At 26.2% G+C, this 18,373-nt stretch overlaps 1 protein-coding gene across 6 annotated transcripts in view; it reads left to right on the top strand.

Annotated features, from left to right (window-relative positions):
- The window catches only part of LOC127290592 (RUN and FYVE domain-containing protein 2), a 79,827-nt gene extending 62,769 nt beyond the window's left edge, over positions 1-17,058 (top strand). The window contains exons 1-13 of one of the 6 annotated variants that reach the window (XM_051319283.1): positions 205-309; positions 406-604; positions 4,685-4,863; positions 4,942-5,051; positions 5,335-5,542; positions 5,630-5,793; positions 5,942-6,104; positions 6,223-6,339; positions 6,418-6,558; positions 8,110-8,207; positions 10,177-10,393; positions 10,474-10,716; positions 14,856-17,058. In XM_051319283.1, the coding sequence (XP_051175240.1) occupies positions 412-604; positions 4,685-4,863; positions 4,942-5,051; positions 5,335-5,542; positions 5,630-5,793; positions 5,942-6,104; positions 6,223-6,339; positions 6,418-6,558; positions 8,110-8,207; positions 10,177-10,393; positions 10,474-10,716; positions 14,856-14,996 (1,974 nt within the window). In that variant the 5' untranslated portion in view covers positions 205-309; positions 406-411 and the 3' untranslated portion in view covers positions 14,997-17,058. Of the gene's footprint in view, positions 1-204; positions 320-405; positions 605-2,076; positions 3,069-4,684; positions 4,864-4,941; positions 5,052-5,334; positions 5,543-5,629; positions 5,794-5,941; positions 6,105-6,222; positions 6,340-6,417; positions 6,559-6,940; positions 8,735-10,176; positions 10,394-10,473; positions 10,717-14,855 lie in introns of those variants that run through there. The other 5 variants (XM_051319284.1, XM_051319281.1, XM_051319282.1 and 2 more) reach the window with 5 other exon arrangements.
- The last annotated feature ends 1,315 nt before the right edge of the window (positions 17,059-18,373 follow it).

Here is an 18,373-nt window from a genome sequence, read left to right as displayed (position 1 = left end):
AGCATAGTCTTCGTTCGATATCTCGAAATTAAAAATCGATAGTCGAATAATAATCGATCTTAAAAACTCGATTCCTACAATCGATTTCTACAATCGATAAATAAAAATCGATTTACCAAAAAATATATAAAATTAAAATATCGAGATTGATCGAGTTGAAAATCGATTTGAAATATATTTAATGAGGCGTTGTTGTTGTTAACTGTACGATATCCTCTTTCTCTCTCTCTCTCTTTTTAAAATTTTAACGTGTTTAATTTAACAAAAAAAATAAATAAATAAATAAATAAAAAAGTGACCACATTGATAGTAATATTTTGTAATTTTTTTTTTTAATCTTCTGATAATGAATGTGTATTAGTGTTAGTGTATGTGTGTTATTTTTTTTTTTTTGTTGGCATATAGATAAATATGGACGCGGACACTAATGATGTATTAGTACCAATGTCGCCCTCAGAAAAGTCATTGTCCGGTAGTTTGATTTCGGAAGAAAATGAAAAAAGTGTTTCACGTTCACCTTCAACATATTCAATAAGAGAGGACAGATGGCCCGATTTAGTTGTGTCTAGACCAAGGAAATTGGATGTATGGTGGCTGCCGAGACGTGAGTAGTTGAAAAATGCATGCCATATTTATAACTCATTTTACCGGGAAATTTTAAATTTTCAAAACTAGATAAAACAATTTTTTTTTCCGCGGGAATGAAAATTTAAATTGTTGAAAAATAATCAATAATGTTTAACTCCTTAGTTTTTGATAGAATTTTCTTTTAAATTGTTTAAAAAAAAAAAATTGTAATTTTACAATGACAATGAAAATTTATTTCATAAATAAATAATTTTCGTTTCTTTGAAAATGTTTTGTTTCAAAGAAAAGAGAAAATAATTTTTGTTTTGTACTTGGATAAACAAATTAATAATTTATAATTAATTAAAATGTTGTAATAATTTTAGTAAAAGTTTTTTTGATTTAAAAATTTAAAAGTTGCATATTTAGGAAACATTTTTTTTTTAAACTGGAAATTAAAAAGCATTGCGTTAGTAAAAATTATCTGTTAATGCATAACAATAATTTAAAATTAGAAACTGATAGTGAATCAGTGCCTCATGGCACTTTGTTACAATGAGGTCACATACTTCATATACAGTTGTTAATAAAGTTTCTAAAACTCCTATAAATGGCATTAAACTATTATCTCCTAGAAGTGTCCATAAAATAATTAAAATGTTAAAAGTAAATATAAAAAAAAGTTGATAATTATTACCTTCTTTAAAAGTAAAAAAAAAATTATTTCATTTCTATAATTTGTTTGTTTAAGTAAATTTTATCATTTATTTGCACGAAACAAATTATTTTATTATTATACGGTTTTGTTTAAATAACATTCATTCGTTTCGATATTTATTTGGTTTAAATAAATATTTATTTGATGATGGCATTAAATATATATGATATTAAATAAATATTTATAGAATCGAATAATTCCCTTATAATATTTTATTTCAAATCATTTTTAATCCCCCCCTCCTCTCTAATTTATATTCAGTAATAAAAAAACAGTTTCTGTCCGGGAAATAATTTTTATTTTAATACAACAGTAGTAAAAGTGATTTTTATTCAAACAGAACATTCGTTATTTTTGCATCAGTAATAAATACCAGTTTCAGACAAACAAAATTAATTAAATTTGTGAAAACTAAATTTTAGTACCAGTAGTAAATGCAATTTTTAATCAGACAAAACAGAATTAATTGTAGTGTATAAACAAATCAGTAGTATAAGTGTGTTTTAGCCAGACATTAAAATTTTTTATAAATTTTGCTATAAGTAGCAAAATACAATTATCAATTTTTTTCTTTAGATATATAATTTTGGTATTAGAAATATTTTTCTCTACATTTAAGACGCACACGAAAAACAAAAAAATTTTTTAATTTTTAATTTTCTTTATAAATTTTTATCAGCTTTGTTTCGTTTAATTTCTGCTTTACCCAATTTTTACTACCAGTACAATTCAGTAGGTGACAGCACCCTCTAATATAAAAGGTCATACAAATCTATTGATTATAGTAGGTGGAAGCATAGTCGGCGGGAGAATCAATATTATAGCCGGCCCTCGACATTTTAGTGAAACTTTTTTTCTCCGGCTAAACGGAAAATATCTGTAAATTTCATTCATTTTTTTTGTCAAAATAGTGCAAAGTTTTCAAAAATCTCTAAATAATAATAATATTACAATAAACGTATAAATTGTATTACGAACATACAAATGTATTTATAAAACTTCTTATGTGAAAAAAGAAGATATTCTTCAATAATGTTATATTCGTATAGACAGTGTGTACTCATTTTATAATCGAGAACAATCCTCGAGTGTCTTCAAAAAAAAAAAATCGAAGAATTCTATCTATCAAAGAAGTGAGAGACTTAATCACTGGTGACCCAAGAAAAATTTCATCATTAAAGTGATATCAAGTCTCTTATAATTCAAATAAGCCTCAAAAGGTCTTCTGATAAGTCATCAGCTGTTCAAAAACTGTCAAATTGAGACAAACTTAAAAACAATTAACTAAATCATTTCTCAAATTGAGGAATAATTTCTTGATGGATTGTTTATTTTTATCAATAAAAAATTAGAAAAAAAGTGCCATTGCTCTAGTCACAGACAATTAAAAAAAAAATAAATAAAAACATATCTTGAAAAAATTGATTTTTTTCTCGATAGAGAAAGAGAGAGAATTACTATATATATATGCGTCAAGAAGCTCAAGGCAGTTTGAAAAGTTTGCCTCCGGGCGAACATCGAAACGGTTCAATCATGATTGAACAGGATATGGCAGGTGCACAAGACACAATATATTTGTGTAATTTTCGTGTATCTGTCGATGGTGAATGGCTCTGTTTAAAAGAACTTCAGGACGTTGAATTTTCAATGCAGGATTCAATGCAACAATCGCCATCGCCACCCCTTGTACACAGTGGTATACATCGTCATCATCCTGATCCATCAGAGCTTTGCGATATTTCTCCGCCAAGCCCACCGCAAATGCAACACGTCTCAAGCTTATGTTTGTATCATTTGCACACACACACACATACACACTGATTCTCATCATTCAAATTCATTTATTTTTCATTGCGCACTTTCTCTCATAAAAAGTGTACTGCACTGAAAAAAAATTTTATTTGATTCAAATAAAATTAATTCAAATAGTCACTTTGACTAGAAATAAATAAATATTTATTTGGATCAAATATTTTTTTTTGAATCAAATAAATTGTATTTGAATCTTTAATTTTTACTTGGACCAAATAATTTTTATTTGACTCAAATAAACTCTATTTTAATCAATAATTTTCACTTGGATCAAATAATTTTTTGTTTGAATCAAATAAATTGTATTTGAATCTCTAATTTTTACTTGGACCAAATAATTTTTATTTGACTCAAATAAACTTTATTTTTGAATCAATAATTTTCACTTGGACCAAATAATTTTTTGTTTGAATCAAATAAACTGTATTCGAATCAATAAATTTTACTTGGACCAAATACAAATTATTTGGTTCAAGTAAATAATTTAATAATAGTCAAATAACTGATTATTTGAATTAAAATAAAAATTAAAAAATAAATTTCAGTGAAAGATTTAATATATTTAATGTAAATTAAAAATTAAATTATTTAAAATCATCTGAAGATGGTGAAAGATAAGATGAATTCAAGGTCAATGGTTGACAGTATTTTTTTTTCATAAGCTTGGATCGATTTATGCTCATGAACTCATTTTTTTTAATCTAATTGAAACGCAAACCTTGAGACAAAGAAGAATAGCAGTTTTTTCAAATTCCGTTGAATATTGTTTTAACTTTTTGTAAACTTCAATTCTAAGAATCAATAATAATTGAAAATATTCTAATTATTATCGAGTACTCTCTAAATCTGAATTAGTAAAAATGTTTACTAATTTGAATTAGTGACTCACTTTTTGCTTCTGAATTAGTAAAATTTTACTAATTATTAGTAACTTTTACTAACAATTAGTAAAATTTAACTAATTCAGAAGCAAAAAGTAAGTCACTAATTCAAATTAGTAAACATTTTTACTAATTCAGATTTATAGAGTAGTTTCTAAATTCTAATTCTAATTTTATAATGAAAAGGTCTTATAATTTTTAATTAATTAAAAACGTTTTTAACAAATAAATAATTTTAATTTTCATAGAGGATGATATTTCTTTTTACAGAAGAATTAATTATTTAGAGTACAAAAAAAAAATATCTGTGGTATGCATTGTTAAGTGGGGACCAATCAGCTTTCTTTGTCATCTTTTTTTCTTTCTCTCGCGAATTATTTATTTGCAGCTTTTATGCGCATTTTTTTTCAATTCTCATCACTATTTTTGTGGCATGATGCATTTTTCTTAATATTTTCATATTTTTTATTATATTCTTAAAGAAATGTCTCACTGCTTATCAGAAATGTGTCGATGAAAGTCGCACTGTGCATATATTATTTAATAATATAGAAAGCCTCGTCTTCATGACACACTTTTTTTTTAAATATTTACTATATCATCATTGGAATTATTTTCTTCCTTGTTTTTTTTTTTTTTTTTTTTTTCTTTTTTTTCAAGACAACAAAAAACAAGATAAGACAACTCGTGTTGTTCTTTTTTACAGCACGAGATCCGGTGATAATTGAGAGGAGCAACCTTGTTAATATCTCGAAACTTATTGTTAAGGAGCTCATCGAAACTTCTTTAAAATATGGAAGAATGCTCGATTCTGATCATATGCCATTGCAGCATTTCTTCATTGTTTTAGAACATGTACTCAGGCATGGTCTTCGACCAAAGAAGGTAAATTTTGAAAAAAAAAAAAATAATTTTTTGTAATTTACTCTTCACTCCCAAAAAAACAAAAAAAAATAATTTCAGGGTCTTCTTGGACCAAAAAAAGAACTCTGGGACATTCTTCAAGTTGTCGAAAAATTTTCACCTGAAGCACAAGACATGACTTCTAGTATACGCGATCTTCCCACAGTCAGGTATATCGATTTTTCTATATTTTTTTTTTGGATTTGTTGTTGCAGAAATTTTGCCAGGGCCCAGACCGGGACCGGATCAGGCTGCCCTATTAGGGAATGAAACGCAGCGCCTGATGTGGTCCTGATCAGGTGTGGCGTTTCATTTCCTATTAGGGCAGCCTGATCCGGTCCCGGTCTGGGCCCTGGCAAAATTTCTACTCGGATAAAAGAATCCAAAACGAAATTTACTTTTTTTTTTTTCGAAAAATTGAGGATATTTTTGAGAGTGAATTAATTTTTGCAGAACGGCATTGGGAAGATCACGCGCTTGGCTACGTATGGCATTGATGCAAAAAAAATTGGCGGATTATTTAAAAGTATTGATTGATCATAAAGATGATATTCTTTCGGAATATTTTGAACCCGATGCATTAATGATGAGCGAGGAAGCTATTGTCATAATGGGTTTATTGGTTGGACTAAATGTTATTGACTGCAATTTCTGCGTGAAGGTCAGCCATTAGGCACTCTCTCTATATATATAAATACGTGATATTAAATTGGATTTTGTTTAATCAATAATGATTATATCGAATTAGGAAGAAGACCTCGACTGTCAGCAAGGCGTTATTGACTTCTCACTCTATTTAAGAAATAGCAATCACATTCCCGGTGAATCGCCAGACGAGGAATTGGAAAACGACAATATGACAACAGTTCTCGATCAGAAGAATTATATCGAGGAATTAAATCGACATTTAAAGTAATTATCATTTTTCTATTTTATATAATTTTGAAAATTTTTAAATTTTAAACTGATTTGATTTTGAATTAAATCTGTTCAATTGAATCGGAAACAAAGTACTTCAAAGTTGAATTCCTTTAAATTTGATTTAAAAAAAATTTTTTAGTGCAACTGTTACAAATCTACAAGCAAAAGTTGAATCTCTCACAACGACAAATGCTCTTATGAAGGAAGATCTTTCAATTGCGAAAAATAGTTATCTCGCTCTTCAATATGAGAATCAACAATTGAAAAAAGAACTTGGAATTGAGATCAAAGATCCTAACGAGGTAGATATTAGAAAAAAAAAAAAAAATGGGAAAATTGTTTTTTTATAATTAATTAATTTAGAAATATTTGAAAGAATTCTTGAAGAAATTTTCTTTATCTGTAATAATTGGATTTTAGAATGGAAAACCCCCGTTGAAAATCACAGAAACGACAGTCGAATTAGAAGAAACAAGAAGTAGGTTAGAATCGGAGAAGAAACATCGTCAGGAAGTAGAGAAGGAACTTAGTCTACAGGTTTGAAGAAGTTTTTAAATTGCTTTTTTTTTGCAGTAATTTTTTTATTTTTTAAATAATTTTTTTTTTGATATGCAGATTAGCATCAAATCGGAAATGGAAGTTGCGATGAAACTTTTGGAAAAGGATATTCATGATAAACAGGACACAATTGTATCTTTAAGAAGACAACTAGATGATATTAAGCAGATTAATTTGGAGATGTATAAAAAACTACAGGTGAAATAATATACCTATTTAAAAAACGGATGATTATGACAATGTGCTGTGATAAAATTAAAGTTTTTTTTATATAAAGAAAGAGAGAAAAATTATAACCTTTGTTTATTCTCATTTACTCCTTCAAATGTCATCCGATACATTGTCATAGTCATCCATCTAAATATATATTTTTTATATAAAATTTATTTATTTTTCTACTATAAAATTAATAATCCTCTTTTTAAAATTAGAAAAATTTCAGGTGAGTTCTTTTATACATGATCCTTTTTCTCCTACTTTTTATTTACAAATTCCAAATTTTCAGTTTTTTTGGAGTACAAATTCGCATTTTTGTAAATTGTTTATAATTGAAAAAATTTTCCCAACTCTTCACTTGTAGGAGTGTGAGTTCGAGTTGACGCAAAAAGGTGAAATGGTGAGTCGTCTACATGCGAAGACCAATCAAATTGGAAAATTATTGAACAATCTCGATAAATATAATCGTTTTATGAAGGACAGTGAATCAATGCGAAGTCCAACAACACCAAATGATTCGAAATCACTTTTATTTCATAAAACAAGTCCCACTTCGCCAAAAGAATTGTCTATTGATAAAATATCTGAACGAAAAATTAATCCAAATCGAAAAAGTATTTGTCAAACAAATGAAGAACAAGATAAAAAATCAAATGAAGAAGTTGCTGATGCTAGTGCAAGTAAATCATAAACAATTTTTCACAAAGAGAATGAAAAAAAAAAAAAATGAAAATTTTTTCATATCGATATGAAAAATACTTAAATTTTAAAAAAAGCTTTCTATTTGAAGTTACATTTTATAAAATGGACAAATTTTATTTATATCGAATATTTTTCATCTCTATGATAAAATCGATTGTTTGAGTCTATGTGATATGTTGTATAAAGAATTTCACGATATTATTAAGAATTGTATTTATTAATATGTAAATATTTAATATATAAATGCTTTGCAATGTAATTTTTATCTTTGTTTAATTATGATAGTATTAACTATCATTGTACACTCTTGTTTCGATAAAAATTACATATAACAAAAAAAATATATTATATAACATCAGCTATTTCTTTATTCGAATTCAATAATTATTGTTAAATTCTCCGTTTTCTTCTAAAATTTTGAAGATTATTTTGGGCATTAATAAATATTTATTGACAAAGGGATAAATTATATATATATATACAAATGTTTTTAATCACAATTATTAATATATAATAAAAAAATTTTACACAGATAAATATATATATATGGCACTGAATTATATTCTGTTTTTATAATTAGTTTAATTTCGCGTGTCAATTGTTATATGAAATTTTTGGATAATTCCCTTTTGTCGACAGTGCAGAGCCTGATGTAATTAATTGGACAAAAGTCCAATTGATTGTGCAATATTGCCTATAATAATGTAATTACATTTTATGATAAAAGCACAACATGTCTGATTAATAATTGTGAACGTATATATGTACAAAGTGTGATATTATGGAATGTTGATATTTTTTAATTTTTACTTAGTATATTGTTGCTTTCAGGAGTGTGAGAGTTCACTTAAGCATAAAACAGAACTGATAGCCAAACTGGAGGCTAAAACATATTCAATGAATGATACTATTCAGAGAATGGATCAAAAGTATGTTTATTGATTTTTAATTTAACATCAAATAGAAAATAATAGTAATTCTAAAAAAATTATTTCTCTAAATTTTCAAACTTGGCGAATATGAAAAATCCTTAAAAAAAAATAATAAATATGGGGTTATTTTTTTTTTATTTTGATAATAAATCCTCTTTAGTCGTTTTTGGATTGTTTATTTCTCGTCAGTTAATAATATGAAATTTTTTTTACAAATACGATGTCCAAAAAAAAAAGAGATTGCAATTTTTTTTTCTCGCTTAGAAATTAACAAGATTTTTGAAAATAATTAATGTAATCAATATAATCAGTAGACGAGGTGCCATAATGTCTGATATAAGAGATAGTTATATAAATTATTAAGAAAATTTACACATATGTAAAATTCGCATAGGTCGAAGAAAACTTTGCAAATTTATGTTAAGATACATACAGCAATTGTGGCAAAGTGCGTGCAAAAGAGAAATTAGGTGAAAATTGCTTGTATAATGATATAATTGAATAAATTCAAGATACAAAACAAATCGTATATGTTTCTTATATAAGATGAGAGTATTTTTTTCATTTTATTCAAATTTCAAAATGTTTTTTATTTTCAACTGTAATTTTAGAAATTATTTTTTTTATTGCTAAATAAATTAGTATTTCTATTGTACTAATAATAGTACTATTATAATTTTTATTTTAATTATTTTATTTATATAAATTATAATAAAAGTAGATGATTTTCCATAATATAGTTTTTTAATATTTTGTACAAAATAAATAATAATTTTTTATTTATAGAAAATTTGAAAATAAAATTTTTTAATTCAAAAATTAGTTTGAAATATTATCATTGTAATGTAAACTGTCTAACTTTTATTTGTTGCGTAAATTTCAAAATGTTATTATACCTTAAATTAAATGCATATTTTAATTACCAGTAGTAATTAAAAATTCCAAATGTTTAATTTAAAAACAGTATAGTTTTCTTTTTTTTAAATTTTTTCCTTTTTTTCTTTTTTTTGAAGAACTGTATATGTTTCAGAAGGTAAGTTCCACTTTGCTTATTATAAATTCAATAAAAGAAAACTAAGTTTAAACTCACTTTGTATAATTACTAGAGTTTACACATTTTTTTTTGCATTATTATAATCGAGTTTTTCTTTGGATAAAAAAAAGTTATTAATGTTTTATTGTTAGATAATAATTACAAATTCAAAAATATTGCTAATATACTTAAAATTTTATTTTTTATTGAAAAGTTTTTAATTGTAATTATTAAATTAATAATTAATATATAGAGTATTAAAACTATAATCAATTTAAGTGAGTGGTAATAATTACTTTAATAATAATAATTTGATTAGTAATATAAATGTTGAAGTTCGTATTCTATTTCTGTCGAAATGAACCAACGGAAATATGTATATATTTAAATATAGAGAATTGTACAAAATATCAAAAGCAGAGAAATGTAAGTAATTATTAATCATTCAAAAATTTAATTTCTCCAATTGAATTTAAAGTCTCTGACTCTTGAGATATAATATTTTACATTATAAATTTTCTTGCAAAGCTTTAAGCCTCAGAATAGTAATTATTTCAATATGAAATGTCAAGTTGATTAATTAACTTAATTACGTTTAATAATAATATTGTAGATAAGGTGTAAGAGTAAACACACGATATATATGTGTGTGTGTGTGTGAATTTGAGTAAATGAGAAACTCTCTGGAAGCTACTGCAATTTCTAGAATACAGAATTCTACAATTCTCTTCAATGAAGTAAAAGGTGGATTCTATATAAATTCAATAGGATCAATTTGTAGACGAGAAATAAAGATAAAAAGAGATAAACTATTTTCGAAGAAAAAAAAAAGAGGATTTATTGAAAAAATTTATATTTTACTTTTTCATATTCTGCCAAGTATTATTTTATTTATGTAAAATTAATTTATTATAATTAATAAATTTAATTCAGGCATAAAGAAATTGAAGACTCACGAATTGGATATGAGGAGAAAGCCCGAACTTTAGGTGCTGAAGCTGCAGCAAAAGACGCTCGAGCCAATGGTATTGAGAGAGAATTAAAAGTAGAACGCGAATGGCGAACATCACTTCAAGAATCTTCAATTTCTAATATTGAAAAAATCTCTCAACTTCATCAGGAAGTTGATCAATTAAAATCTGTCTCGGAGGTATATAATTTTATTTTCACATCTGGAAAAATGAATTTTAATTTAAAAAAAAAACAAACTTTTTTGTCTTTTATTTCTAGAAATATTTATCATTGCAAGAGGAACATTATGCAATGCGTGAAATCTGTACAGAACAGGAGAGAACACTTGAGGAATTGGGCGCACAATTGAGTGCAGCCAAGTTGGCAGCAGTTGAATTAAGAGAAGCGGCGAGTAATGCTCAACAGCAGCCTCAGCAAGATGGTGCAGCTTTATGGACAAACGACCGATTGGTCAGTCACTGTAAAGGCTGTACCCGAGAGTTTAACATCGCTCGACGTAAGGTAATCAAACTTTTTTAATTGCCTTCTTTCTGCAGATTTCCTTTTCTTTTCTCTCCTTTTTCTTCTTCTTCTTCTTTGCTTACTATACCAAAAAAAAACGATCGTCACTAATTATTCGTCAAAGTTAAAAAACTCTCATTTATTCCGCTGAATTGAAGTGAAACTGTTGATTACAATTTTTATACATTTTCAAATTTTTATTTTCTTTATGACTGAAAGTTTTTAACTAAAATTTTAGAAATAAATCTTGATTATGAGAACTTATTTATGAATTGAATAAAGAGAAACAAATTTTGTCTTCGCTTTTAAAATCGATCCAAGTTTTATTGAATTTAGTGTAAGGAAAAAAATTGAAATTTTGTTATCGGGGGAAAAAAAAAATGATCGAACAATGTTCGAGATTGTTTTAGTGACGTTGAATTTTCGAAGCGTGTCAATGATGTTTTTTTTTTTTTTTTGAAGCTATCTAGGAACATATTCCAGGTAATCACGTCTAGGAGTAAGGCTTTGAGATCGTTGAAACGAGATTTCCTTGGTTCACGCCCAACGGGACCAATAACGTTATTGCACGATCGTTCTCGTCACTATATAGATATGTCCTATACATATAGAATTGTATACATGTATACATGAATGCATTTTCATTTAAGTGTTTATGTGCACTATGTGTATGTATATATATATGCATATTCTATATTCGTGCGATGTGATAGAGATGTTGGCCGTCCCATAAAACACGTTTAGATCGTGGTATTCAGGACGTTCAGCTTTTTACGCGAGGTGCAGTGGTAAGTTATTGCATAATAACAAGGCAGACTTCAAGCCATCCTTGTTACTCATTTTTCGAGCCCCGAGGAGAATATTACCATACTGTTTAATACAAAACGCGCTGCCCCCTCTCTCTCTCTATGTTTTAAAAAGGTAACTCCTCTATGTTAGTGTCAAGTGTGTGCCAGTAAAGTCCAGTAGAAAAAAAATTAGAACTAAGCTTGAATATATTTTCACATATGCAAAATTCATTATTTTTTGGAAACAAAAATTTCACAGTAAACTTGGTTGTATCTTTTTCTATTGCAAAGTTTTAATGCACATAAGTTATATCAAAAAGAAATCGTTTTGTGTATCATTTTTAGAAATGATACACGAAACGGTCTCATTTTTTGATGCAAAAAATTTAATCAATTTATATCAATCATGGCCGAATTGAATCGATTCAAAATTAAACGAATTTTTTTCAGATATTTTGGTAATAGTACAATTGCGGAGACCATTTCACTATTTAATTTGAAAATGAAAATAACAGAAAATCAAAGACAATGTGCAATTCGATAATTAAAAAGTGACAGCTTATAAACATAACCTAAAATGCATGAGAAAAAATTTGTCGATAAAATCAATATAGCCGAGCTTTTTAGAAGGTAGATGGCAGCACTCATCTATTTTCTTTCTTTAAATTTTTTCGGAATCGTTTTTATAAAAAGCAAAACTGCCATCTACCTTCTAAAAATCTCGGCTATATTGATTTTATCGACAAATTTTTTCTCATTAATTTTAGGTTATGTTTATAAGCTGTCACTTTTTAATTATCGAATTGCACATTGTCTTTGATTTTCCGTTATTTTCATTTTCAAATTAAATAGTGAAATGGTCTCCGCAATTGTACTATTACCAAAATATCTGAAAAAAATTCGTTTAATTTTAAGTCGATTCAATTCGGCCATGATTGATATAAATTGATTAAAATTTTTGCATCAAAAAATGAGACCGTTTCGTGTATCATTTCTAAAAATGATACACAAAACGATCTCTTTTTGATATAACTTATGTGCATCAAAACGTTGCAAAGATTTGATGCAATTTTTGGTCTCAATTTGATACTTTTAGGAAAACTGTGTTGTTGCCATTTTTCTTCCTTTACGATTTAGTAAATATTTTAGATTTTTCTTGAAAGCCAATTTTTATTTCGTGTTAATTTATTTTCACCTAATAAATTTTTACATTAAAGAAAAAAATGGAAAAGTAATTTAAAAATAAATATATCACCTCTGTGACGAACTAGTAAATCGAGAAATTGATATGAACAGAGTTTGATTGGAAAAAAAAAAATCTTTTAGTTTCGTTTGCGGATTATGGAAATAGGAAAAAAAGGAATTTAAAAAAGTTATGTAAAAATATATATATTGCAATAACATTTTTTGCGAGGGAAAATAAATTCAAAAATTATAAAAAAATTTTTCCCTATTTTCGGGCAAATATTAAAAATTTTTTTTTTAATGTAAGGTAGACAGAGCGGGCTAGCAGTTGTTTTTGATTTTGATCGTAGCCAGTGTGATTTATATATCCTTCTTGAGTGTCTGTAAGCATCCGGACTATGTCGCTATAGATAAGGAAGTATATGGCAAGGTTGAGGCTTGGCAGCGCAAAGTTGCGCCAGACACTAATCTATAGTATATATATATATATATATACGCCTAAGTCATAAGTCACTCTGATGGGACGGTTCAATAATTAACTTGCTGGGCGAATCGGTTATCGGAACGATATTATTCGTAGCCCTTCCCTTCCAAATTGTGGTACATTAACGTCGTTCCATGATATGAAGGTGTCACATCTTATTTGTGTGAAAATTCAATTTTCGGTGTAAAATTTAACTGCGACCTACTCAGATGAAGAAAAGTCTATGTACAGGGTGTTCCAAAAAAATTTAATAACAAAAGCAAAAATTGATTTTTCTCTCTAAATCTGAATTAGTAAAAAAGTTGATTAATTTAAATTAGTGAGTCACTTTTTGCTTCTCAATTAGTAAAATTTTACTAATTATTAGTAATTTTCACTAACAATTAGTAAAATTTAAGTAATTCTAAAGCAAAAATTGAGTCACTAATTTAAATTAGTAAACATTTTTACTAATTTAGATTTAGAGAGTTTTTTTATTAAATAAAATTACAGTTAAAATTAATTTTATTTTTCAAGAAAATTTGATTAAAAAAATATTTTGAACGCCATATTGGGTCTGACATTTTGAATTTTTTAATTTAGCTGTCCCAGAAAAAAAAACCCCCGAGTAATGAATTCTGATCGAATCGAATCAATTTTAAAATTTCCCGCTATATTGGATTTTTTAATTCTGTCTTTTGCCTTAATAATTGAATTATTTTTTACCAAATTTCGATTTTAGAATCTATAAAAAAGAAAATATTTACAAATTTTAAAAGTTGGATTGTCAAAATAAAAATATGGAATAATAAAATATTTTTATTTTTTCGAAAAAATTTCACGCCACCCTGTATTATATATATATATACTATTGGTTTTTCCCGTTGTCGAAATAAATGCGCAGAAGGAATAAAATCAGTGAAAATGTATGAATTATAAAGTACTTAACTTTTCGTTCACTATAAAATGTTCTCCCCTGGAAAAAAGAAGAAGAAGAAGAAAAAGAGATACGATATCATTTCTAATTTATCGATCATCACTTTTTTTTCTTATATTTCTGTTGAAAGTAAAACGTTCATTCGTTCGCTCCATTATACATGTTCTTTTTCATTATTTCCAATAAGCTAGAAATAATGAAGCTTACTTCCTTTGGGAGATTTGACGTTCATGTTTCTATTTTTTCGATGAATATAACTTTTTATTATTAAATATATTGATATATTGTAAAATCATATATATGTCACAAATTTATTTCATTTTTCCTTTATCATATTTTGAAAAAGATAATTTAAAAAAAAAATTTTAAATCATAGTGATGGATTTAGATTTGAAATTATTTTTTTTTTTTTGGAAAAAATCAAAGTGGTTTCATCTCTTGGGAACGATTACAAAAGACAAGACAAATGTTTAATTATCTTATGGAAATCAGGTTTTGCGAGAAAATATGCGTGTCTGGTTATAAAATACGTCATCCACTTAAGTGGTAAAGAAAGTTTATAGTCAGACTCAATACATCTAAGAATTTTTATTTTGAAAATTATTCCACTTTTTCTGAATTTCTGATTTAAAGAATCAAAGAAAAATGTTTCCAAAAAACTAAGAAAAATAAAATATAAAAAATGTATAAAAAAAATTAAAATAAATTTATCTTCTATTGTAAATTAATTTTCAAAAAAAGAGAAATAATTTTTTTTTTGTTACAGCACCATTGTCGAAATTGTGGGAATATTTTTTGTAATGCCTGCAGTGACAATACAATAGCATTACCGAATTCAACGAAACCAGTTCGAGTATGTGACGATTGTCATATTTCACTGGTCGGCCGTTATTCTATTCTTCATTAATACAATAAATATCTATATATTTTTTTTTCACACACACATATATATATATATATATATATTTATAAATATATAGATAACAGTGTATAAAATATGACTTCAACAACGACTTCAAATTGTATACAATGTGAATGCAAAAATTTCACGAAGGCAACAGCTAGGCTTTCATTCCCTGGATTTTGGGGATTTACGATGTAAGCACGAAGGGTTGCGAAAGAACGGGATTTCAATGCCGCTCAACTTGCCAACACAGGCCTGAAAAGCCTCGCCTGAGCGTTGAATGAAGACGTCGCGATAATACATCACCATATTTTACATATACAACATATTTTCCATCACGTATTTTTTTTTATACATATAAATAACCAACGTTATTTTTTTTTATCAGATTTTTTTTTTGTGAAAGTTTGATCAATTTTTCTATTCTAATAACAGAAATTTTTTTTTATCATAAAATATTTTTATTTCCTAATTATTACACTGGGAAAAAAAAAATTATTTTCAAATAATTGGCTAATTTTATTTGGAATTTTAAAAGATTATTTTATTCGAATATTTAAATTTTTTTATGTTTGTTTAGATTGCAATTTTTTTTTTTTTAATAAGTAACAATTTCTTTGAATTGCAAACTTTCTTGATTTTAATGTTACAATATTAAAAATCTAATTGCCTATACTAAACAACTAATTTTGAGATTATTATCGGAGACCGATTTTTTTTTTTTTTTTTTTGCAAATTCGTGACTCTGAACAATGCGAGGGAAAGGAAATTGACATTGTAAATTATTTATGTCGCGTATACAAGTAACAGTTGGCAAAGGAAATCGCGTGACTTCATAGCAGTCGATTTCTGAAAGCAAATACTAGTGTTAAAGTGCATATATGTACAAGTATGTGTATATACATTTATTTATATATACATATTTGATATCTTTGGTCGTAAATGCAAAATATATAGTTAATTCGTCATTTATTTGAAGAGATTTGCAAAAAAATTTACGATTTTTATAATTATTATATATTTGTATAGCGAGATATTAATTTTCATTATACCAACGATAATTATTATTTTTTAGTGTTGCCTTCTTGAAAAATGTAATAATGTCCAAATTAGTTAAATTTGTTAAATTAAAATTATTTAAGTGTTAAATTATTTTTGAGTTTAGATTTTTTTAAAAAATATTTTGTAGAGAATTATTTAGCATTTTTTTTTTAAACTTGCAATTGTACTTCTTTTTTTAATCATTATTTCAAAAGCTTCCAATTTGTATGTGTTTAGAATAATTTTTTTTTAAATCTTGTTACGAAAATCAAAAGAAGCACTTTGTGAATGTATAGAACAAAAAAAAATTTCTACTTCTATACCGTAGAAAATGTTACTTTTGTACATATTTTTTAAACAGAAGAACTATAATAGAGAAAATTTTTTTATAAATTAAGATATTATTTTTAAAAATTGTTTTTTCTAAAAAATTTCATTACAAAATCGCAAGTGAAATTATTTAAATATGAATAAATTTTTTAAAAATGAATTCCAATTGTAAATTATGAATATAAATTTAAAAAATCAAGTATTTATAATAAAATGAATAATAAAAACATAATTTGTATGAATGAGAAAAATTTATCAAAAAATAGAACTAAATTATTTCAACTTGTCATTAAAATTCGATGAAGTGGCTGAAAAAAATAGGGGAAAAATTTTGTTTTTAATTAAAAATAAAATTGTTTGTTAGAGGTTCACGTGTGCTTTTTTTTATTCGGCCATGAGAAAAAAAAAAAAGAAAGAAAGCGATCTTTTTGACGAGTAAATTATTTTTCGTATATACACACCGGTTTTGAAGGAGCTTTTAAGAAAAACGTTTACGTTTCGCTTTCATAAGAGCTTTGGCTTTTTAAAAGTTCGCCAAAAGACGAGTAAATTACTGTTTGAATGCTTCGAAATTTGTTATATTTGACGAAAGTATTTAATAAATTTGTTAACATAAATAATGTGTGCACCTATTATGTAAAAAAAAAAAAAAAATCTATTTGAAAAATGAAATACACCATATTTTTAAATACAATATTTTTGCCTCTATTTTCTTATATACAATTTACATGCAATTTAGATTAATTTAAGGAAATATGTATATTTTAAACAAAGGATAATTTTGACAAAATAACAAGGATTTTTTTTTCTCCTAATATTAGGAAAGTGAACTATACATAGGAAAATGATGAAGAATTTATATTTTACTGAGCCAGATTACAGGTTTACTTATACTATATAGGAATATAAGTTTTGAACCTCGCGGAGCCAACTTGTCGGCTATACGACTTTCGAAAGCTCGTTAGCCATGAACGCGTGCTGCGCTTAACGAGGCTAAATTGAAATCGATCCTCAGCACTGTATCGATTCTGTGGTTTTAAACGATCGACACAAGTGCGGCATGTATAGTCGTAATTTTGACGGCAAGTGTAATTAACGAATATCTTTAAGGTGCTCTCCTTAATGTCAGGTAAACTCTCTCTCCCTCTCTCTAAATATAATTTATCATCGTATAAAAAGTAATGCATTTTTTTACAAAAAAAATTTCGTTTCTTTTTTTAAATATTCTTTATTCTCTAAATTTATTTAAATTCTCTAAAAATTTACTTAATAAAAAATATTGTTTTTAAAGTTACACAATAAAGTCGTAAAAAGTGTGTCTCTAGTAAAAAAAACTTTGCGAACTTGTTTTGTAAAGAAAAATAAAAAACTTTTTCTCATTCATTTACTAAATTGCGACAAAAAAAAAGAGATAAATTTGTGAATATTTAAAAAAAATTATTTCTTTTGAAAAATAAGATTTTTAGATTGTTTTATTTTGAAGTTTTTTTTAATAATATATTAATTTAAGTAGTTAGTGTCAATTTTAGTCAGACAGGAATTGATTACATTGTTTTAAAAGTAGATAACGACATTTACTGTCAGACAAATTGTTTTACGGTCGTGTAATATTAAATTCAGTAGTTCAAATCAGTTTTAGTCAGACAAAAGATGTTTGATGTTTTTGCTATTTTTGTCAAAGTAAAAAAAGGGCAATTATAGTCAGACTGATTGTTTTACTATCGACGATTATTAAATTTAGTAGTTAGAGTTAGTTTTAGTCAGACAGAATTTAATTCAAACTCTCGTAATGTTTGATAGAGTAGAAAAAGGACAATTTTAGTCAGACTAATTGGTCAACGTTCATGGAATATTAATTTTAGTAGTTAGGGTCAGGTTTAGTCAGACAGAATTTTATTGAACTCTTACAATTTTTTTCAAAGTAGAAAAAGGATAGTTATAGTCAGACTGATTATTTTAAGTTCATGTTATATTAATTTCAGTAGTTAGAGTCAATATTAGTCAGACAG

The sequence above is a fragment of the Leptopilina boulardi genome, unplaced genomic scaffold (genome assembly GCF_019393585.1).
Source record: "Leptopilina boulardi isolate dan_hultmark-lab unplaced genomic scaffold, ZJU_Lbou_2.1 LbouV2_72, whole genome shotgun sequence".
In the NCBI taxonomy this organism is placed as follows: domain Eukaryota; kingdom Metazoa; phylum Arthropoda; class Insecta; order Hymenoptera; family Figitidae; genus Leptopilina; species Leptopilina boulardi.
Note: the sequence above shows the minus strand (reverse complement) of the source record. Positions and strands in the feature narration are given on the sequence as shown.